At 41.0% G+C, this 24,346-nt stretch overlaps 1 protein-coding gene across 2 annotated transcripts in view; it reads left to right on the forward strand.

Moving 5' to 3' along the window:
• mms22l (MMS22-like, DNA repair protein) overlaps positions 1–24,346 on the forward strand; it is a 133,691-nt gene that overhangs the window by 77,754 nt on the left and 31,591 nt on the right. For both annotated transcript variants that reach the window (XM_048531220.2, XM_048531221.2), the window contains exons 15-18: positions 10,216–10,406; positions 15,094–15,244; positions 20,365–20,507; positions 23,175–23,317. In XM_048531220.2, coding sequence (XP_048387177.2) covers positions 10,216–10,406; positions 15,094–15,244; positions 20,365–20,507; positions 23,175–23,317 — 628 coding nt within the window. The remainder of the gene's footprint in view (positions 1–10,215; positions 10,407–15,093; positions 15,245–20,364; positions 20,508–23,174; positions 23,318–24,346) is intronic.

The raw sequence follows: 24,346 nt of genomic DNA on the forward strand, positions 1-24,346 counted from the left end.
TAGCCTGCTTGACTGACACTCCATCCACCACTCACATCCTTCACAACTGGTGCACCACGACTGCAATAAACATCATTCGTAAGATAGTATCAGTGATAATGGGAACTGCAGAGGCTGGAGAATCCAAGATAACAAAGTGTGAGGCTGGATGAACACAGCAGGCCAAGCAGCATCTCAGGGGCACAAAAGCTGACGTTTCAGGCCTGGACCCTTCATCAGAGAGGGGGATGGGGGAGAGGGAACTGGAATAAGCAGGGAGAGAGGGGGAGGTGGACCGAAGATGGAGAGAAAACAAGATAGGTAGAGAGGAGGGTATAGGTGAGGAGGTACGGAGGGGATAGGTCAGTCCAGAGAAGACGGACAGGTCAAAGAGGCGGAAGGAGGTGGTAGGTAGGAAATGGAGGTGCGGCTTGAGGTGGGAGGAAGGGATGGGTGAGAGGAAGAACAGGTTAGGGAAGCGGAGGCAGGCTGGGCTGGTTTTGGGATGCAGTGGGGGAAGGGGAGATTTTGAAGCTGGTGAAGTCCACATTGATACCACTGGGCTGCAGGGTTCGTAAGCGGAATATGAGTTGCTCTTCTTGCAACCTTTGAGTGGCATTATTGTGGCACTGCAGGAGGCCCATGATGGACATGTCATCTGAGGAATGGGAGGGGGAGTTGAAATGGTTCGCGACTGGCAGTAGCAGTTGTTTGTTGCGAACTGAGCAGAGGTGTTCTGCAAAGCGGTCCCCAAGTCTCCGCTTGGTTTCCCCAATGTAGAGGAAGCCACACCGGGTACAATGGATACAATATACCACGTTGACAGATGTGCAGGTGAACATCTGCTTGACATGGAAGGTCATCTTGTGGCCTGGGATAGGGGTGAGGGAGGAGGTGTGGGGGAAAGTGTAGCAATTCCTGCGGTTGCAGGGGAAGGTGCCGGGTGTGGTGGGGTTGGAGGGGAGTGTTGAGCGGACAAGGGAGTCGCGGAGAGAATTGTCTCTCTGGCAGGCAGGCAAGGGTGGGGATGGAAAAATAGCTTGGGTGGTGTAGTCAGATTATAGATGGTGGAAGTGTCGGAGGATGATGCGTTGTATCCAGAGGTTGGTGGGGTAGTATGTGAGAACGAGGGGGATCCTCTGGGGACAGTTGTGGCGGGGGCGGGGTGTGAGGGATGTGTTACGGGAAATGCGGGAGACGCGGTCAAGGGCGTTCTCGACCACTGCGGGGGGAATGTTGCAGTCCTTGAAGAACGTAGACATCTGGGATGTGCGGAAGTGGAATGCCTCATTCTGGGAGCAGATGCGGCGGAGGCGGAGGAATTGGGAATAGGGGATGGAATTTTTGCAGGAGGGTGGGTGGGAGGAGGTGTATTCTGGGTTGCTGTGGGAGTCAGTGTGCTTGAAATGGACATCAGTTTCTGGCTGGTTACCTGAGATGGAGACTGAGAGGTCCAGGAAGGTGAGGGATGTGTTGGAGATGGCCCAGATGGAGGTTGGGGTGGAAGGTGTTGGTGAAGTGGATGAACTGTTCGAGCTCCTCTGGGGAGCAAAAGGCAGTGCCGATACTGTCATCAATGTAACGGAGGAAGAGGTGGGGTTTGGGTCCTGTGTAGGTGCGGAAGAGGGACTGTTCCACGTAACCTACAAAGAGGCAGGCATAGCTTGGGCCCATGCAGGTCCCGATGGCCACCCCCTTTGTCTGTAGGAAGTGGGAGGAATCGAAAGAGAAGTTGTTGAGGGTGAGGACGAGTTCGGCTAGACGGATGAGGGTGTTGATGGAGAGGGATTGGTCGGGCCTGCGGGACAGGAAGAAGCGGAGGGCCTTGAGGCCATCTGCATGAGGAATACAGGTGTATAGGGACCGGATGTCCATGGTGAAAATGAGGTGTTGGGGGCCAGGGAAATGGAAGCCCTGGAGGAGGTGGAGGGCGTGGGTGGTGTCACGGACGTAGGTAGGGAGTTCCTGGACCATAGGGGATAAAATGGAGTCCAGATAGGTGAAGGTGAGTTCGGTGGGGCAGGAACAGGCTGAGACAATGTGTCGACCAGGGCAGGCAGGTTTGTGGATTTTGGGAAGGAGATAGAAACGGGCTGTGCGGGGTTGGGGAATAATAAGGTTGGAGGCTGTGGGTGGGAGGTTCCCTGAGGTGATGAGGTCAGGAATGGTGTTGGAGATGATGGTTTGGTGCCCAGGGGTGGGGTCATGATCAAGGGGGCAGTAGGAGGAGGTGTCGGAGAGTTGGCGTTTGGCCTCGGCGATGTAGAGTTCAGTGCGCCATACTACCACTGCGCCGCCCTTGTCTGAAGGTTTGATGGTGAGGTTGGGGTTGGAGCAGAGGGCTGCCCGTTCTGTGGGGGAGAGGTTGGAGTGGGTGAGAGGGGTGGAGAGGTTGAGGCGGTTAATGTCTCGACGGCAGTTAGAGATGAAGAGGTCGAGGGAAGGTAGGAGGCCTGGGGGTGGTGTCCAGGAGGAGGACTTGTGTTGGCGGCGGGTGAAGGGGTCAGTGTAGGGAGGTTTGGGCTCCCGGTTAAAGAAGTAAGCGTGGAGGCGAAGGCGGCGGAAAAACTGCTTAATGTCCAAACGTGACTGGTATTCGTTGATGTGTGGGTGGAGGGGGACAAAGGTGAGCCCCTTGCTTAGGACCCTTCACAAGCTTCAAAATCTCCCCTTCCACCACTGCATCCCAAAACCAGCCCAGTTCGTCCCCTCCCCCCACTGCGTCACAAAACCAGCCCAGTTCTTGCCCTCCCCCCACTGCATCCCAAAACCACCCCAGCCTGTCTCCGCTTCCCTAACCTGTTCTTCCTCTCACCCATCCCTTCCTCCCACCTCAAGCCACACCTCCATTTCCTACCTACTAACCTCATCCCACCTCCTTGACCTGTCCGTCTTCACTGGACTGACCTATCCCCTCCCTACCTCCTATCTTCTTTTCTCTCCATCTTCAGTCTGCCTCCCCCTCTCTCCCTATTTATTCCAGTTCCCTCTCCCCATTCCCCTCTCTGATGAAGGGTCTAGGCCTGAAATGTCAGCTTTTGTGCTCCTGAGATGCTGCTTGGCCTGCTGTGTTCATCCAGCTCCACACTTTGTTATCATTCGTAAGATATACTGCTGCAAGCTTCTTTGACAGCACCTCCCAAACCTGAGATTTCTGCTGCCTTTAACACAAAGTACTGTGCATGCTGGAGACCCAAAATAAAGTGCTCTCGAGACACTCGCAGATCTCGCAGCATCTGTGGAGAGATGAACACAGTTAATGCTGCGAGTCCCAGCTGACTCTTGTTTGTAACTTCAGCCCATGCCTGCCAAAAGGAAGCCTGGTGACACAGTCAGTCACCCAAAGGTAGAATCAAACCTCGGTCCCTGGCGCTGTGCGGCAGCAGTGCTAACCACAGGGCCACCATGATCTCCTAGCTTCCAAGCTCACCACCACCTCAAGGGAAACTTCAGCCCAAGAATTCACATTAGGGACCGAACTGAAGTTAAGACACATCAGAAAGGGATTTATGTTAATGGGACTATCAAGCTTTTTATCAGCAGTTTTATTTTGAGCCATTTGAATTACTGTTGCAAAAGAATTAGCCTTTTCTCGTCACGTGGCAAGGTGCAGAAGTTATCCCAGTGAGAAGGACGCCCCAGAACCAATTAATTGGTATTCGTGTGCATTTCCAGACAGGCATGGTTGAATGATGAGTGGAACAAGTTCAGCTTTTTACATAGGCCGTGTTCCCAATGAGAACTTGTATCTGTTGCGTCAGCTGTCTGATTGCAACCAAAGCCATTCCATCAACTACTTCATGTCGAGCACCTTAATTGAATGTGACTAGAAAACAGTCTTGTCTGATGGTGTAGTAGGTAATGTCTTCAATTAACCAGTGTTGGAAAGAGAGATTAGCCATCCAAGATTCCCTTTCTTGGTTACAAACATGTGACAATTTAAGAAGAACATTAATTTCAGTTGTTTTGGATTTGACTTCAGCATTGTTTTCCTGTAAATTGCATGGCCTGTCAAGTTTAGTTATTTGGAATAACTTACAAAAAAAACTGCCTTGAGGCAAAGTACTCACAGAGCTGCCAAATAGCCACACCTCTGTGCCCCAGCATTTGTTCAATTCATAGAATCCCTACAGTATGGAAGCAGGTCCTTTGGCTCAACAAGTCCACCCAGACCCATCCCACTATAACCCACCTCATCTTCACATCCCTGAACACTACGGGCAATTTAGCACGGCCAATCCACCCAGCCTGCACATCTTTGGACTGTGGTAGGAAACCAGAGCACCCGGAGGAAACCCACATAGACACAGGGAGAATGTCCAAACACCACACAGACAGTTGCCCGAGGGTAGAATCAAACCCGGGTCCCTGGTGCTATGAGCCAGGAGTGCTAACCACTGAGCCACCATGCCAGAGGAAGCCAAATGGCAACTTTCTCAAAACTTGTTTAAGCAGTAAGTCTGAGTATCCTTGATTTGTAACAGAACAAAAACATGAAGAAAGTAACATAAAGCAGTTAGCACAATATTTATACCGCTCTTGACTCTAGATAAAGACAGTTGTTTCTTTTTCCAATGGAGTTATTCAACAAATAACTTCATGAGTTTGAAGTGTAAGCTGTCACTTAAAATTGATCAGAAATGTGCTGTTTGCAAAAAGGAGACCACAAACAATTGATTTCTAATTGTAAATGCTTGTTTGTCAATTTGTGTGTTTGTGTTAGGTGGCAGCTTTTTCTCTTTAACAACATTGGAAGTATGGCTGCCAAAATATACCCACTTACGGGGCTCATACTGTGGAGCAGGCAGACTGCCCATAATTTCATTGTTGGGACTGAATTCAATCGAGTGATTTCAGTAATATGCAATGGCAGCCTGAAGTTTCTGAGCAGGGGAGCCACTCTTTCTAACTGTCTCTGGCCTCCGAGGTTCCCAGTAGTTTTGAAGGTCGTCCTGATGGGTAGTAAATCATATTATGCTTTATTCATATATCTCAGCTGCAGCTCTACAACATTGTTTATGGAATTTAATAACTCAAATGCAATAATAATGTGTGAGCATTAATGTAGAGTCCCAATTGAATCGACCAAAAGATAACTGGAAGGAAAAATAGTGGCACATTTCTACAGGTTGTTTTTAATAAGCATGTTATTTAGTTTATCAGCCTGCTGGTATAATATGTTCCAACCTACTCTTCCAGACAGGTTTGTTAATGTCTCCTTTTCTACAGAAGCATTGATTCCCTGCAGATATATCTGTATTAAACCTGTGGAAACTTGCAACTTCAAAATTAGATTAAGTAGCAGAAACACTACTTCTGAAATGGAAGAAAATTGAGTGTGTTATTGAATTTATGCCACATTGTCTCAAAGTGAGGTATAGCATCATATAGTGGCACTGTTTCCTTGTAACAGGCAACCAGACTTAACTCATGATTGTTGAATTTAATTGGTGAACAGCACCACATGATGGAACATTGGAACCAGTCTTATTTTAAGCATAGAATTTTTTTGAAAATATACAAACTCTGAAGTTTTGTTTGTTTTGCATATTTAGCTTTCAGCTTCAGTAGAAATGAATACCAATTTCATTAATCTTCAGTAACGTTGTGATAAATCAAATGTATCGGATCTTATTTGAAAAGTTGAGCATCATGTTAGATTTTGACTCTTTTTAAAATTTGAAGTATAGCTGGAAAAAGCAAGCTTTTTTTCTCCCCTTGCTTTTTTAAGTATGCGCATATACAAGACTGCATATTAGCTTTAATTATTGCTACACTGGTGTACACAAGTCATACACATTGAGTAAATAAAGTAGTTAAATTGATATTGAAGTGCACCTTTGTTCATTTTAATTCTCTTTAGTACTGCAGTAGCATTTCTGTGCTGAAATTGCCAATGTAATATTTCTAGATGCTCCTTATTACTGTTTTGGGGAAAATTATTTTCATCATAATGAGATGTAGTAATGTGCGATTGGAGTACTCAGTAACAGAAGCAATGCCATTGTGTTTCGGGTATGTGTAGGCAGATAGACAATTATGGCTGCCTGCAATTTTCCCTCTTTCCAAACTTTATTTTATTTGATTAAAGTTCTGCAAAATATTAGTTGTGTTCTAGGTCCAACAGTTGATGAGGGATCAGAATTGATTTGTATTTTGCCTCCAGGTCATTTGTATTTGATGGGGCAATCTTTGTTATCTCCTGTAACTGAAGAACTAGACAAGAGTAAAATGGTATTGAACGATCCAGCTGAATATTTCTAACAACTCACTGTTATATCCAAACTTTTGACTCACAGGCACTTCAATCTGTAGACTAACATTAAGCTATTCGATCACAAATAGTAGCAAGCTTCCGTCAGTGTGTCGTGCTTAAAGTGGACTGAGTTAAGATGCCGTCTGAGACCATTAGACCTTCAGGTCACAGGCTATGATCTAGTGTTGACATCATGAGTATGTCTCTTAAGATATACTGATTTATTGCTATGAGTCCTAACGCAACAAGAATTTGTTTTCCCAATGAGATTTTTGTTAGCTGAAGACTTCACTGCCCTCCTAAAACTTCAGTTAGTTTGAATCTCTCTAACCTGCTTAAATGAAGCAACAATTCTCAAAGGAACGTGGAGCTGTCAGTGTCAGGCTCTCAACTGAATAAGTGTCAAATCCAGCAGTTCTTATCGTACACTCTCATCTGTCATGAGAGTGCAGTATTTTTACTGAAATATTTCTTGCTATTTCTCCATCCAGTGGACCTGCATATAGCAAGATGCAATGATCAGGTTCCAATTGTGTGTTGTTTCTGGTATATCACTTAAGATGATGACATTGCCTCAGTTTGCCATGTGGGATTCATTCATTTTGACTGCTTCTATTGATGCTTTAACAAAAAACAACTTCCAGTTTGCAGTTAAATGTGTGATATTCAGTTATCTTCTTGTGCAACTTTTCCCAGTTATTCACGAGATATCACATCAGTGGGAATGGTGGCAGCTGCTTGACATGCTGGTTTTATGCAATGCAAGAACTGGGCTACTGCTTTTGTCCATTTGCTTATAAAACAGCCATGCATGGTTTTCTCTGAAACATATCTTTGCTGTCAGTAGATCGTGTATTGCTGTATACCATAAACAAATGAAGGAGAGCACAATGCAATCAAAGAGTAATCTCAAAGTAAACAGCATATCAGCAGGTGGGTGCAACAAACATACAAATGGTCTTGTAGTACAGATTAAGCATAAAATTGACATGAGGTGCCTAAAATAACATCTTAAAATTTGCAATCGGTATTGTCACAAGCATAGCAGGTAGGTCCTCAGTGGCCTGTGAATTATGAATTTGAATAAGCTTATTTTAATTTCCTTTTTTTTGGTTTTGAACATTTCAATTCAGAAATAACTTATGCTTTAAACAAGGTAATAGACTAATTTAAAAACTGGAAGAACTGTGGATGCTGTAAATCAAACAAAAACAGAAGTTGCTGGAAAAGTTCAGCAGGTCTGGTAGCATCTGTGAAGAAAAAAAATCACAGTTAATGTTTCAGGTCCAGTGGCCCTTCCTCAGAATATACCCGAAACGTTAACTCTGATATTTTTCTAAGTCTGGAGCATAAATATATCCGTTGTCTTTTAGTCAAAGCAATAGCTTCACTGGATGGGCCTTGTCCTGTCGAGTTTCTTGGTCTGATAGGAAAAGCTACTCCCACCTGCAGGAGAAGCATTGTTGAATTTTTGTTTACCCTTTGAAATGTCCACTGAATTTCAAAATGTCTTCAGTTTTTTTCTTCTCAGACAAATTGTACAACCTCTACTCTGTAGCAGTTGAATCAAGAGTAGTAGTCAGGTGCCATGTTGTAAATTTTCTTGTGTCCATTTTAAATAAGCTTTTTTTTTACAAATTGATGCTGATGACTGTTCTTTGCATTTGAAGATGATAGGGGTGCCAGCTCATTGTATCAGACATGGAGATAGTTGTACAGCCCCAATTTGAATGCACAGTATGAGCAACAGCTGGGACACTGGGACTCTTGGGTTGCAGTGTGGTTAGACTTTAGGACTTTGTTTGCAGGCAGCAATATGGCATCCATATCAACCATTTTCAAAAGCGACAAAAGCTCTATCGGTCAGGGCACCGCGGTGCGTTCCTTCTTGGGCTGATACGAGCAGTTCCCTCTACTTCATGCTTCATCCTTTAGGGAAGGCAGTAGAACAGTGGTAATGTGGCTAGCAATTCAGAACTCCAGGAAATCCTGGAGACAACCATGGCAGATGGTTTTAATTCAAATTTAAAGCAACAAATCTAGAATTAATGAAAGCTGGCCATATGGCAACTGTGTAAAGACTGGCGATGCTTTTGATGTCAACAACAGAAGGAGGCAAGTCCAGTTCATTAAGGGCTTGTCGCTGAAGGATCTAGTAGAGGGCTGTGGAGTTGACTCTAGATGGTCTGCTCAGCAGGCTAAGACCAGAGTCACACAACACCAAGGTTATAGTCTAACAGGTTTATTTGAAATCACTAGCTTTCAGAGCTCTGCTCCTTCGCCACTTCACCTGAGAAAGGAGCAGCGATCTGAAAGCTTGTGATTTCAGATAAACCTTTGGAACTGTAATCTGATTTTTGTGTGACTTCTGACTTTGTCCTCCTTGTCCAACGCTGGCACCTCCGCACTATACTGAGCAGGCTGCTGAAGTATTCTGCCCATTTGTCTCTGATTTCTGCCTGATCTTTGATAAAGGTCAATCAATTGGCCGAGAGCACCGATGTACAGCCTGCCCTACAGGGTACAGAAACAGATTTAGTAGAACTGAACAGCATTGTTGAGTTTTGGGAATCTGCATTTTTTTTCCAAAATATATGTTGTATCCTTAAAGTATAGCTATACATGGCAGTATTTAAATTTCTTCTCATATCAGAATGCTCATAACCTGAGGATTTTGAAGAAATCATATGGTCTGCTGTTTGCATAAAAACCACAACTTATCCAATAATCCATACAAACCAACTCAAATTAGACTGTAGTCACAAGGGGATGGAAAACTTAACTCCCTGATTACATTGCAGACTTGTTGTCATCCATTCTATTTCATTGTAAGTCCCAAAACTAAAAGATATAAGAACTTTATAAGTAATAACTTATTTGTTATTCCTCCATCAATATTAAAAATATGATCATGTTTGGTTTAATAGTCAAATTTGTTCAATACTTTAGGGGCAAGCCTACACAAGTAAGTCTCCAATAAAAATGAGAGATGGTGCATTTATCTACTGCCTGAACAAATTTATTTCAGTAGTTTATTTTATGATGTCATTTTGAGGTTAAACAGCTTTTTCTGGATTCAAGAGCATCTGAATGATATGAGACAAAATCTGACTTAGTATTGCTTGTTTCAAGGGATAGGAACAAAACGTGTGTGCAAACATTTAAAAAGATGCACCCAGCAATAAATGATTTTGATTTTGAATTGAATTTTTAATAGGAGATGATCAGTCTCTTAAAAATAGTTCCCAAGTGGCCTGGAGGTTTGTTGTATGATATATGCTTGGTTTTGATTACGTTTTAGTAAATATTTTAATGAATGTGTTTTTCAGGAATGCTTTTACTCTTTTTTAGAAGAAAAAACAGAAAAGTTCTCTGGAATGTGCAGTCTCATTTGGAAGCATTCAGTTGACTAAAATTTATTCAGCTGGTGTCACTAGAACTGTTTTATTTCAATTCATATTCACTTAGAAGAATTGACTATTTCAAACAGCATTCAAAATAACATCATCACTTATCCCTTTTGAGTTCAGTTTTACAATCTCTTCTATTCTCCATTCTCTACCCTTGTAAGTTTGACGATTACTTTCTGAGTGTCATCATCAGACTCATCTCTGATGTCTATTGTTACGGCCTCTTGGCTTCACAGCATGAGGAGCTGCTTCTCTGTGGATTGGGTCTTGATTGCAGCTCATCTGTGATTTGAGGAGGAGAAAAAACACTAAGAGGAAAATGGAACAATGAATGTTCAAGGGAACAGAAAAATAGCAAGACGGCCAAACCAATGTCCCAGGGAAAGCAGAAAAATAGAAACGAGCAAAATGGTAGAATGTATTATTCCTGAGGAGAAAATAAAATGCACACTTTGTTTTCCTGAACATCATCACTTTGTGAACATGAAATTAAATCTGTCCAGTAAGAACTGAACACCCTCTTTATAAGGTTCAAAATATTTCTTCTTTTTTTCATTCATCTCTCCGTAGGAGTATTCACAAACGAACAATCCAGCTCCTTCTGCAGCCTCAAGCGCCTCCAAACAGCCTTCCTGTACCATTAGTTGCCAAAGAGCGCCACCTAGCTATCGCCAGCATTCTCTGGAGGAATTTTTTCCCTTTCGTGAAGAGCCAGAGACTGTCACAGACTCCTTCTTCACAAATAGCTGATATCGCTGCAGGTCAGTTTAATTTTCATTCCAGAGCTCTGTTTCATGAACTGAGCACTTGAAAAATGCCCACCACCTACACAAAACAGTGTGAAAGTAACAAAGGTTGCTGGTACACCCTGAAATATGTAGAAAACAACACACCAAATGTAGAGTCATCCTGAAGTTTCAGGAGGATATCCTCCCAGTATGGGGCTTGGTCTTGTTTATTGGTGCGTTCTTATTACACCTGGAACCACAACTTCTATAACAGTGAAATGTTTCTGTTAGTATAAATAACTGGTTAAATTGACTTGAAATAATGTTAGCCGTGAACCGTCTGCTGTGGAGGTGCAAATAGATGTTTAAGTTGTCACATATACAAATATTTGTTGTCTGCAGAAACAAATTCAGTCTTTTTCCCATAAGATTCAAATATTTGATGTTGTAGTTACTAATTTTACAGAGTACTATGCTGTTAAGTTAGTTGACAATTATCACTCAAAGTTTTACTCAATCTGAAGGATTAATCAGATTTCTCTTTAGTTATCACTCCCAGATATTGATTATTATTCCATTTACACAGATGCTGTGAGAAAATATTGACATTATTAGTTAAGGAACGTGGTTGGCATTCAGTATGGCCACTTAAGAGCATATGCCCTCTCATATATTTCAGAAGTTAACGCACCCAAGGGATGATTGTAATTCAGTGCAGCATCACAGTTCTGAAACTAGAATCTGTAGACCCATGGGGCAGTAGATACATCTGAGAAGAGAATAATGTAGAAGTGCAGGATTGGCCTGAAAGAATGAGAGAGGTATTGGGATGCAGCATGAATGGGAGAGCTGAGCTCATTGTGAGCCAAGAGGCTGCAGCAAGATGTTGTCTCCATATTTGCAACAGAGTTGGCTGGCTTTCTCATATAGAAAGGGATTGGGCATAGAGGAGTAGTCAGAACAGTATTAAGATATCCACGAGATATCTTTCAGCAATATTTATTTTCTTTAAAAACATTATTAGAACACATTTTACATTGAGAATTCCCATATTACGTTGTTTTTACAGTATTATAATAAAACTGAGGGTTAATCTGTGAATGCTAATTAATTTGGAATGGGGGCCTTCAATCAATAACATTTACGAATGACTGCTGTCTGTTGGTCGAATGACAGATGTATTGCATGCTGAATTGTACCAGCAAGAGATCTGAAACAATTTGGGCTTCATTGGTATGAAACTGAAAATCTGTGAGTACACATGGAAGCTCTGAAGCCGTTGTGGACAGTGGAAAATTAGCTGCTTTTTGTGCAGACACATCTGTCAGTGCAGTTTGGGGTGGAGTCATTGAAGCATGCTGGGAAACAACATTGTTTTGCTTATCTAGCCCCACAGAAACATTTCTTTAACAAAAATTAAATTTCTTTTTTTAAAAGCAGCACTTACAGCAGTCTTTTGAAGATCATTCCATGGCTGCTTCATACCAGTGACCAATGGTGATGTGGAGGTGGGGAGGAGTGGGAGGTAAATGTGAAAAAATGTGCATGTATTTTTCGGGGAGTGTACCTTAAACCACTGTCAATCAGTACCTACCACCAGGCAAGACTTGTAGCTTGGGTAATGGATGAGGTTGTTGATTTGTTCACCGAGCTGGTAGATTGGTTTGCAGACATTTCATCACAATACAAGGTAACATCATCAGTGCACCTCTGATGAAGTATCGTTGGCCTGTCCCGCTTGTTATTTATGTGGGTCCGGTCTGATGTGGTGGTTAGCCTCATTTCCGGTTCTGCTTCATAGTGGTTGGTATATGGGGTCTATTTCCACATGTATGTTGGAGTTCCAGATTGAATACCAGGCCTCCAGGAAATCCCATGCGTGCCTTTGGTTGGCTTGTCCAAATTGGTTACGTTGTCCCAGTTGAATTGGTGACTTTCTTTGTCTGAGTGTATGGAAACAAGTGATAGTTGGTCAGGTCTCTCGGTAACTAGTTGGTGCTCATGTACCCTGATAGCTAGTTCTCTCCCAGTCTGTCTGATGTAGTGTTTGTGGCAGTCGTTATGTGGGATTTTATATATAACGTTGGCCCTGTTAGTGGTGGGTATGGGGTCTTTTGTTCCTGTCGGTAGTTGTCACAGTGTAGCTGTGGGTTTGTGTGCTACCATGATTCCTAGTGGCCGGTGTAGTCTGGTGGCCATCTCTGATACATTCTTGATGTACGGCTGGGTGATTAATATATTCAGGCACGCTGTGTCTTCCTGTTGTCGTATGTTGTGTAACCACCAGCAGACGTCACTTTTTGTGTAGCTGTTGTTTTTAAAGATACTGTGAATGTGTTCTTCTTTGGCTTTGTGCTGTTCTGGGGTGGTGTAGTATGTTATGACTCTTTTGAACAGATTGCTGATACGGCTCTGTTTGTGGGTGTTGGGGTTGTTGCGGTTGTAGTGAAGTATTTGCTCAGTGTGGACAGCTTGTCTGTACATGCTGGTCTGGAGCTCACCATTGACCCTTTATTCAACCATTACATCCAGGAATGGGAGTCGTTTGATGTTCTCCTCTTCCCTGGTGAATTCCCTTCTTCAGAAAGGTTCTGACGTGAAACGTCAACTTTCCCACTCGTCTGATGCTGCCTGGCCTGCTGTGTTCCTCCAGCTCCACACTGTGTTATCTCTGACTTCAGCATCGGCAGTTCTTACCACCTCTTATTCAGAATGTAATTCTGGTTTGTTTTGTTGTCACGTGTATGGTTTAATACCTTAAAGATAAACCTTTAGCTGAAGAAAAGAGGGATGGTGTTTTAATTATGTGCATGTACCTTTAAGGGGATGTATCTTAAATGACTGTCTATCACTACCCACCTCAACAAGATATGAAGCCTTTAGGCATTCAGAAGCAATAGTGATGGAAATCTGATAACTAGACTTATCCCAATGAACATTGTCTGTACATAGCCTTATCTTTAAATACAAAAAACTCTCATTATTTTTTCAGCAACCCTTGTGTGTGATTGCTGCCTTTACATCTAAGTGAAAAAAGTAGCAAAAGTCCTCCAATTGGTCAATTGGCCAGCGATCTTGTGACACTGTGCGGTAACAGGTGGAGAATGCTGTTGTAGATGTTGAAGTCAGGCTGCTGTCTGGCTTGGGTCTGGCGCTGATTTTGAGGCTCACTCAATAACTGACTTAGGTGCCCCTTGAGCAGATAGTGGACAATGGTTTCTTTGTTTTAACACAAAAGGTTTTTGGTCTTCTACTCAGTTTTTCAGAACAATTAGCAGTTAAGTAAACAAAAACCCCCAACCCATAATTTCAATTTACTGATTAGTGATTCCTGGTGTTGCCTACATCATGCCATCAGGTCTTTGACATTCAGGTGCGTAAACAATTTCATGTTAATTGTTCTGTAGATAACTTGAGATTAGTTCCATTCTGACCAAGTTCAGACAAATGAATGTATTTGTTTTGGATTGAATGACCTTGCATGAGGAATGTAAAGTTTTCCTGTTTCAGTGCTTATTGCGGTTACTAAAATTCTCAGAAATTATTCACTACCCTTGATTACATTACCTTAACACATAACAGTAATTTATGTGAGAAAAGGTAAAGTCACTGTAGTCTTATCAGACCATGGGCTGCTCTTTCGTTAGAGAGAGATGACTGATGATAGTTTAACCTGAGGCTGATCACGCCCCAGGTGAGAGAGGATTTAAGAAGGAGAATCCTTCAAGATAACGTCAGCCAAGTGCAGGAATTGAACTCGTTGTTGGCACCACTCTGCACTGCAAAACTGCCATCCAGCCAACTGACCTAACCAACCCCATTAGCAGTAAATTGTATGCTAGATATTGGAACTAATTTTCACCTTAACTAATTTATCTCACAGTATGGTTCAGAAAAGGTTTAGAGGTTTAATAATAATATCTGAAGCCTCCTTTTCCAGGGTTCATCTTCCAACATGGCACTTTATCAGATTATGCTGTGTGTTTTGCATACCGCAATTTTTTTTAATCTTAGTTTTTGAGTCATTGGCCTTTCAATAACACAAATATTGTTTATTTTCTGCTTTGAATACATAAGATATATCCAAGTTGCTTTTTGGTCTGACGTGTCATATTTGTTAATGTTCCAGTATTTCTATTTCATGCGTAATATGTCCCTATTTCATAACTTCACTCGGCATTGACACATCTATGAAGCTGCATGAACTGTAAGCTCAAGCTTCATACAGAAGCATGGAAATCTGATTGAAGATATTGTGCAATGCATTTCTCGGACAGTAATTCCATAACACAGATGAGTCCAGTCATTTTCGAGTAAATGTATCTTACACGATAAACAGTAAGTACTCAATTCTGCCAAAAAAAAAACAAAATGGTGACTGAAATAAATGTAAACAGTCAGAGTCAGATGATTGATTTGCTTAAGACTGTTTTGCTTTTAAGCACATGGTAGCTTTTCCTAACTTACCAGCATTTTGGACTTCATGATTGGTGCTTTTCTTTCCCCTTTCCTATGCGTTGATTTCCTAGCTATTCAGTCATGATGAGCCGCTGTTTTATGAGCATAAAGTTGCTTTGTGGCCAATGGACTGGAACTATGTTGCAAAGATTTGCAAATATGAAGGTGTGATGGCTGAACTGTAACCAATGCAGGTGTGCATGGCTGCATCATATTATGTTGGAATGTTGTTTAATGAAAGAACACACATTATGTCTTGCAGGTTTTACACTACTGGCAATGGATATGCCAAGCACAGCTCCATCCGACCTTCAGCCACAGCCTCTTATATCCATGGTACAATTATTTGGCTGGGATGACATGGTACACCTTCAGCTGGTTTGTAGATACCTCACACATCTGATTCAAAACAGGTAAAATATCTCGTTTTTTTTTCAATGAATCAAGCTTGAGGAACGAACTGTCCTGTGTCAGGCAAAATTATAGCATCCTGGTAATGGTAATGCCGTACATTCATAATCAGGGGCCAGACACAATCTGCTACGTGCAACTGCAGGTTGTACTCGCTAACTGCAGAAATAAAGTGGTCATGGATTTGCAGTGTGGTGTTCTGACTGCTTTATCCAAAGTTATATTTTTGTTTCTTAGTGTGCAAATTGCAACTCACTCTTCTTCATTATAGAGATAATCATATAAACAGCAACAGCTTGTTTTCCATATCGCACCTTTAATGTATTGCAATAATGTCCCAAGGTGCATCGCAGGTACCTATAAAGCAAACTTTGACACCAACCCATGTATGGTGGTATTGCAGCAGATGGCCAATAGCTTATCATGTAAGTAGGTTTTAAGAAAGGAGAGAGAAGAGCTTTGGAGTTGAAATTGCAGAGGTTAGAACATAAACAGCGGTAGGTATGGTTACCAATGGTAGTGTGGTTAAAATTGAGGATACTGGAAATGACAGAATTAGATGAGGTCAGATATCACTCAGGATTATAGAGCGGAAGAAGACTGCATGTTATGGAGGGAGTTGTGAACCAGAATGTAACCTAGGTGGGAGTAAGACCATTTTAGCAATGATAGTGATATGTAGTTAGAAGAATATTTTGTGTGCAATCATAAAGCAAAAATGAGTGTTGACTTTTTGAAGAATGCTGATTATTCAATGTTTCTTTAGTTAAATACTGGTAGAAATTAAAAATCTTATAATCCAGAGTTTCACAATTTGGAGAGTACATTTATTTATCAATAATCTATCAATACTTGCAGCCAGACCTTCTATACTGTATACATAGAATGAGAAGAGATTCTCTGGATTTATATCAAGACAGACTTAAGGTCAGAATTTTGAAGTAATCGTTATACATCTGAGGACATTAATTATTGATTTGGGATGCAGTTTTTGATGTTGGCGCTACTACTATCCTAGATCATATGTTTTGAACTCAGTAGAAATCAGGAACATTATTACAGGTTGGTTAGTAAATTTGAAATGTTTAGGATTGGTAGATCCTTGGCAGCAAGGATTAGAAGTTGGCTAAAAGATAGGAAACAGGTAGGTATAGATGGGCATTTCTCAGATTGCAGAGAGGGTGAAAGTGATCTTCCTCATGGATTGATGTTAGGAACCTTGCTTTTTCTGATTTTTGTAAACAATCTGGAGATGGGTTTTGAGGGTAAAATCTCTAAGTTTGCAAACGGTACTAAGCTGGGGGAACAGTGAATTGTGAAGATGATCCTGAGCAACTTCAGAGGGACATTGATAAGTTACTCATATGTACAGACCCCAGGCAAATGAAATTCAATGCAAAGAAATGTAAGGTAATGCATTTTGGTAGAAGAAACATGGAGAGGCTCAAAGGTACAACTTTTTGAGGGAATACAGGCGCAGAGGGACCTTGGGTTCAATGCATGATTCTCTGAAGGTGGCTGGGCATGTTGAAACATATGTTCAGAAGGCTCATCCTTGGGTTTATAAATAGAGTAAAAAAGTGATGCTACAACTCTACAGATCATTAGTCAGACCACATTTGGACTATTGTGTTCAGTTCTCGGTACGCTATTTGTGGAAGAATGTTAAAGCTGGGAACATGTTCAAGGGAGATTTGCCAGAATGGTACCAAGAACGAGGGATTGTAGATACAAGAGAAGATCAGAGAAATTAGACTTATTCTTCTTGGAGCAGAGAACATTAAGAGACGACCAATTTTGACAGGATGAAGCAGGATATAATGTTTCCATTCGTTCGTATGTTAGTGACCAATGATCACAACTTAAAGATGGTCAGCATGAGAGCTAGAAATGAGATGAGTAAAAACTGTTTTATTCAGAGAGTTGTTAAGATTTAGAATGTGCTGCTTGGAAGAGTAGTTGAGGTGATTTCCGCAGGAGGTTTCAAAAAAGAGTTGGATATATACTTGCAAGTGAAGAATTTAAATGGCTATGGAGATAGAGCTGGGCAGCTCTTTCAGCAACTAGTATAGACACAATGGGTCAAATGGCCTCCTTCTGTCCTGTAAACTTCTATAATTCTATTTACTTCAGAATTCAAAAAATTCAGCTATTTATGAAAATAGTAAAGCTACAAAGTTTACAGTTTCAATCAGTTAGTTTTGCCTTTCACAAATCAAAAGAATGTGAAAGCTAATAAATATACTCTAGCTTTAAAAACTCAGTTTTAGTAAAAATAAAGAAGAAATAATGAACAAAATTATTTCTAATCTAAATCACACATTTCAACTTGCAAAACCTTGTCCAATCGTTTGGCTTACACCTGAATAAACTAGTCAGATACTAGTGAAAAAACATGAAAATTTATCTCTTGGTTTGAGTACTGTTTTAAAGATTTGTATAAAGGTTGTGATATATTAATTTTCTCATTTACAGCAAGAATTTCAAACTTTCTCCAGCTGCCTAGCATTACAAACTACCTGTGCAATGTAGACATCTCGAACATCTAAAATAACTGCACTTTGTTTCAGAGCTTTTATGATTTTAACATATTTTTCTCTCTGAAGTTTCATATCTAAAACCCCTTCCCCCTCTCTCTCGCCCTCTGGTTCTCATTTGCAACTTTGCTATCGTGCAAGTTCAACTCACTGTTGGGAATCCTTCAGTTAGCAAAATGTAAACTTTTAGAGGCAACAAATAAAACAAAATCTAAATTCTGTCTGAAACATGTCGTTCTCAAACCTAAAACCTAAGTCATAACCGTACAATTAACTCTATTTTCCTGATGAAGGGTCTAGACCCCAAACATCAACTCTCCCACTCCTCCGATGCTGCCTGGCCTGCTGCGTTCCACCAGCTCCACACTGTATTGAGTCTGACTCCAGCATCTGCAGTTCTTGCTATCGCCTCTATTTTCCTGTATTATTTATCTCCCAAGCAACATAGTCACATGATTGAAGGGTCTAGGCCCAAAACGTCAGCTTTTGTGCTCCTAAGATGCTGTTTGGCCTGCTGTGTTCATCCAGCCTCACATTTTGTTACCATTTATTAGAACCCAGTTGTTTTACCAAAAATCATATCCTAGAGAAACCTGCAGTCTCTTAGAGGAATCAACACAATTATAGGTTTTTCCTCAGTAGTTATATGTACTGTAAATCAGAAAATTTGTGAAATACAATGATTGCAAACTGCTGCTAGCCTTTCTTTATCAATTCTTTGGATGTCGGTGGGTGGCTGGGTCTGCATTTATTTTCCAACTATTGTTGCCCTTGAAAAGGTGGTGGTGAGCTGCTTTCTTGAATTGCTGCAGTCCATTTGTTATAGGTTGACCCACAATACCATTAGGGAGGGAGTTTCAGTATTTTGACCCAGTGATATTGAAGGAACAGATATATTGCCAATTCAAGTTGGTGAGTAGCTTGGAGGGGAATTAATAGATAGTGGTGTGCATGTGTATCTTCTGCCCTTCTCCAACTAGATGATAGTGGTCATGCATTTGGAAAGTAACTGAAGTATACTAATTCTTAAACTGCTTAGAATCATTATGGACTGAAGATGGTTATAGAGTTCACTGTACTTTCAAAAACATTTTCAAATGCATCCAACATAACCATTCGATTTTTTTTTAATCTACCGTGCAAACCTATACTTTTTCAAGCATATTCTGGTTCCATTTTGAAAATTACTGTTGAACCTGCTTTGACTTCCCAGCCAGACAGCATGATTCAGATCATACCGATGCATGGTGTGTTCAAAAGATATCTCCTCATTGCCCTCCAGTTCTTTTGCCACACATCTTAGATTTAGTGGATAGTATATCATTTACTCTGTTAAGCCTTTTGAAATTTAGAACACCTCTATTAAATCCCACAAGCTAACCTGCTCGAAGCAAATAATCTTTTTCTGAACTCTACATAATTGAATTCCCTCATCCTTATTATAGTTCTAATAAAGCTCTGATATACCTCTGTAGAGTTGTTGTCCCTACTTGGATTTCTTAAGTTCTCCAACCTGTTTTTGATACTCTTTCTCCCTTTGCCTCACCGTAACTTTTGTAACTCTCATCAGCCTTATTTTACTTTTGGGCCTTCCAGACTTCCACTATTAGCTGTCTATGCACCCCACCTATTTTCCCTTCTCCTTAATATCAAGAAGCCTGCAAGCTCAGACCTATTCCTTGGTCCTCCCTCTTGAATAAATTCCACTTATCCATACTTCCATTCATTATTAAGAGTCACCTATTCTAATTTAACCACCAAGGCACAGCATCTCTTCTATTTTTCTTTCTCCTTTAGGTAGCAGCTTGAGCCATTTATGTTAAAAGTGCAGTATATGAGTGCAATTTTTTGTAAAATTTCAAGTGCTTTCTGAAGTGTAATTTGACAAGTGTATAGAATCTCAAGTGTTGATGGAATAAAACTAAACCATTTTCTTAAGCAAATCTCCATGGTGAGCAAAACATCCTAAACATTTGAACCAACCAAAGTTGCACACCTGCCTTGTTCTGTGTGAAGTAGCATGTATAAACAAAATTTGTCACAGCCCAGACTATTCAGCATCCAGTCTTCCAGTATTGACTTCTTCACTTTTTCTCATGGTTCATGAAATTCAGTACTGCTCTCAATCTGTTCCTCTTGGATGCATGTAGGATCTCAGCTGATCCCCATAAGCTTCAAATTTCAATCAAAATATACTTCATTTACAGTTTGTAACACTAAATGTTTAAATAGAATTTGGGTCTAGCTACTTCTTTTGAATTGTACACTTCTCTTTTAAAAAGTTCTGTAACTTGTAAAAATAACATTTAGTACTGAAGCCCAACTACACTGTTTGAAATCATCAGATTGTATTTCTAACCTGCAAATGAGACCCGTAAACTATCCAATGATGGCTTTAAACTGCATGTTATGCCTCTGATAAGATTTGCTTTTTCTAACCTGTAATCTAGAATAGGGACATAATGCTCACTTTTTTAGGTTTTACACCTGAGGTTCAAGCGTGACTAAAGCTGTTTCCGCAATATCAAAAAGGAGCCAACAAATACCAGTTCTCCAATTCTTCTGTTTTTATGTTCCCTCCTCAGTTCTTTCGTGGATGCTCTGACAAGCCTAGGATGCAGCTCATACCAAACATTTTCAGTCCATACTTGGTTTCGCTGTGTTTTGCAGCAGCATATGAATCAGCCCCTTGGCACTACAGAAAAAATGGACTCCTCCCATACAGTTGGTAAGAACTACATATTGAATAATTTGAGTTGAACAAGGAACAAAGAAATGGTCAGGAGAAAAAATGTTATCGTATCTGAGTCATGAATTCAGTAGAGTTCTTTACTACAAAGCATGTATATATTACCATTGATGAGTAAAGTTCCAAAGGAAACTGGGTGTATTTGGGGGCTTTATTGTTGTTCGCACTGCATTGGCTAAAGACTAGTCAGTCTATCTCAGGAGCACTAATCTGTTTACATCCACTTTGTAACACAATGCAATTTGCTCAAAACCAGAATGTATTTTCCTTTATTAACATGCTGATGTTTCGCTAATCAGCTTGAGCCTGTAGCTGATGAAATCTGACAATAGTAGATCATAGCCTCCTCTTAGTTAGCTATCCCCCAATTTTCATTCTACTGGTACTCTGTAGCGGCTGATCTGCTTCCACCATTTTCCTGCCTGGCAGTGAGAGTTGACGTATCCCCTAGCGTTATTGTTTTGCAACATGGATCACAGGGCTATGTTGTTCAATATTTTCACTGAAACTGGGTAGAATTGGTGGGATAAGATGACAAAATTCAATACTGGTGGCCATACTGATACCAAGGAACTGTTCAGTTGCTCAACACTTGCAATTATAAATGGCTTCACTAATCTTCTTGCAGTAAGTCAACTTTCTTCTAAGACACTTAACGAAGAAAGTTATATATCATACTCATATTTGAGGTAATTTCAGTTGAAGAAATGGCTGTGATAAGACCATAACAAATAGGAACAGTAGGAAGCCATTCAGCCCCTCAAGCCTGCTCTACCATTCAATAGGATCATGGCTGCTCTGACAATTTTCACATCTGTTTTCATACTCTTTCCCTGTAAACTTTGATTCCGCTACTGATCAAGAAGCTACCTATCTCAGTCTTAAATGTACACAAGGACTCTGCACCCATTGCTCTATGTGGCAAAGAGTTCCAAAGACTCTCATCCCTCAGAGAAGAAATTCTTCCTCCTCTCAGTCTTGCATTGTTGCTGCTTTATTCTGGGGCTATGCTGCTGGTCCTCGACTCACCATGACGGGCAAAATTGTTCGTAGAAACAAGGAAAACAGGATCAGGAATTGGCCGTTCAGCCCTTTGAACCTGCTCAGCCATTCACTAAGATTGTGCTGATAATTCAACTCAGTCTCCTGTGAAATTCAACTCAGTCTCCTGTTCTCGCTTTCTCTGTTTAGTCTTAAGGACTATATCTAACTCCTTCATAAAAACATTTAACTGCTTTCTCTGGCAGTGAATTCCATATAGGCACCACTCTCCAGGTGAATGAACTTCTGCTCATCTCAGTCCCACCATGGCCTTCATTGTGCTTAGAATCCTCTCAGCATTTACCCTGACAAGTCCCTTAAAAATCCCATCTGTTTCAATGAGGTCACCTCCTCTTATTCGTGTAAATTCAGTGAGTGGAGTCCCAGCCTGTTTAGCCTTCCTCAAAAGACAATCCTTCCATAACAGGGAACACCATAATGGAACTTTCTCTGAACTGCCTCCAATGAAATCTTTCCTTAGCTGGCCCAAAACCGCTCTCACTACTCCTGATATGGTCTCACCAGCACCTTGTACAGCTGCTGTCAGACTTCCCTACTCTGCTACTGCAACCCTCTTAAAAGAAAGGCCAACATTCCATTAACAATTCTTTTCTAACTTGTATTATAAAGGTTGCTGCAAGCTTGATGTTAAACTTATGAATGTGAACGTGCACTCATTAAAGTTCAATATTCAGTGGAAGTCAGATTTGGACCAAGAAATGGTTTATTTTTACAAAGGGTCGATGACTGCTCACAAGGTATAGAAGCAGAATAAGGCCTTTTGGCCCATCCAGTTGCAATGCCATTCGATCATGGCTAAAATGTTTCTCAACCCTATTCTCCTGCCTTCTCCCCATAACCCCTAATCCCCTTACTAATCAAGAATCATTGTCTTAAATACAGTCAGGGACATGGCCTCCACAGTCTTCTGCAGCAATGAGTTCCACACATTCACCACCTTCCGGCTGAGTGAATTCCTCCTTATCTCCGTTCTGAAGGATCATCCTTTCATTCTGAGGCTATGCCCTCAGATCCTAGTCTGCCCTATTAGTAGAAACATCTTCTCCACATCCACACCATCCAACCATTTCAGTATTCTATAAATTTCAATAGACACCTCCTCATGTTTCTAAACTTCAGACCAGAATCCTCAACCACATCCTTCATCCCTGGGATCATTCTTGTATATGTCCTCTGGACCCCTTCCAATGCCAGTACATCTTTCCTGAGATCCAAGGCCCTAAACTGGCCATGATATATGGGAGAGTAAACTGTCAGCATGAGACCCCCCCCCGCCAAGAATGTCATTCAAATTATGGTTTTAATTATGGCGTGTAGTTCCCTTTAATACTTCACAACTCTCTCAGCCAGTCCCTTCATCAGCTTAAACTTGTACCACAGGTTGCTCTGCTAATGGGTTAATGAATGTGTCAAGTTATATATTGTTGGTTGAATTTTATCAAACTATGAAAAGTATGTCAATAATGGAATAATTGATGAAAGTTGCTAAGTGAGGTTGAACTTATCATGAGCATTTACTTCCTTGTAAGCTGTTCTTAAATATTATGTTGGAGTGATAAGCTGCTGTGTTTCATTTACAAATAGGATGGGTAAACATGGAGCAGTTGGCAGGGTTAACCAGGATTGTGTACAAACTCCCAGAGGTACAGAATCTCCTCATCGAGGCGCAGCTTGATCAGCCAGCGGTAAAGGAAGAACTCAAAACCACTGTCTTTATATTTATTAAGGTAATGTCTGGCAATGACGGATAGGTGAGGAATAAAGTATCCCTCACGCAGATTGACTCAGTACTTTTGAACTAATTTTAAGCACAAGATATGCAAATTATACTCCCTTTCTGCAGCACTTTAAAGAAACTGTGGAATTATAATCTCACCATTTATTATAGCTCCAAACCTCAAAGTGATTACTTTAGCATGTAAAGATTATGCTAATGTATGACCTCACACTTTACTGCATTAAATTTCATTTACCAAGTTTTTGCTTACTCACTTAACCTATTTGTATTCCCATGTAGATTCTTTGTGTCCTCATGTTTCAGGGAATGATGATATCAGGGCAGTAGTGAGAGATGATATAGGTTCTACTGAACAAAACGTTGAATCCATTTGGGTGGAAATTAGGAATAGCAGGGAGAAGAGGTCACTGATAGGTGTGGTCTGTAGGCGACCAAATAATGACATTGTGGTGGGGCAATAAACATAAAAATAACTAATGCATGTAAAAATGGTACAGCAATTATCATGGGGGATTTTAATCCACATATTGATTGGTCAAACCAGGTCGGCCATGGCAGCCTTGAGGAGGGGTTCATAGAATGCATCCGCGATAATTCCCTTGAACAATATGTAATGGAACCTACGAGGGAGCAAGCGAACCGAGATCTAGTCCTGTGTAATGAGACAGGAATAATTAATGATCTCACAGTTAGGGATCCTCTCGGAAGGAGCGATCACAGTATGGTCGAATTTAAAATACAGGCGGAGCGTGAGAAGGTTAAATCCAGTACCTATGTCCTGTGCTTAAACAAAGGAGACTATGAAGGAATGAGGAAGGAGTTAGCTAAGGTAGAATGCGAGCAAAAACCTTATGGTGGGTCAATTGAGGAACAATGGAGGACTTTCAGAACAATTTTTCAGAGCGCACAGCGGAAGTATATTTGAGGGATAAGGAAGAACTGTAGGAAAAGAGAGATCCAGTCATGGATGTCTAAGGAAATAAAGAAAAATATCAGATTTTAAAAAAAACACAAACAA

This window comes from Stegostoma tigrinum, chromosome 4, assembly GCF_030684315.1.
Source record: "Stegostoma tigrinum isolate sSteTig4 chromosome 4, sSteTig4.hap1, whole genome shotgun sequence".
Lineage (NCBI taxonomy): Eukaryota > Metazoa > Chordata > Chondrichthyes > Orectolobiformes > Stegostomatidae > Stegostoma > Stegostoma tigrinum.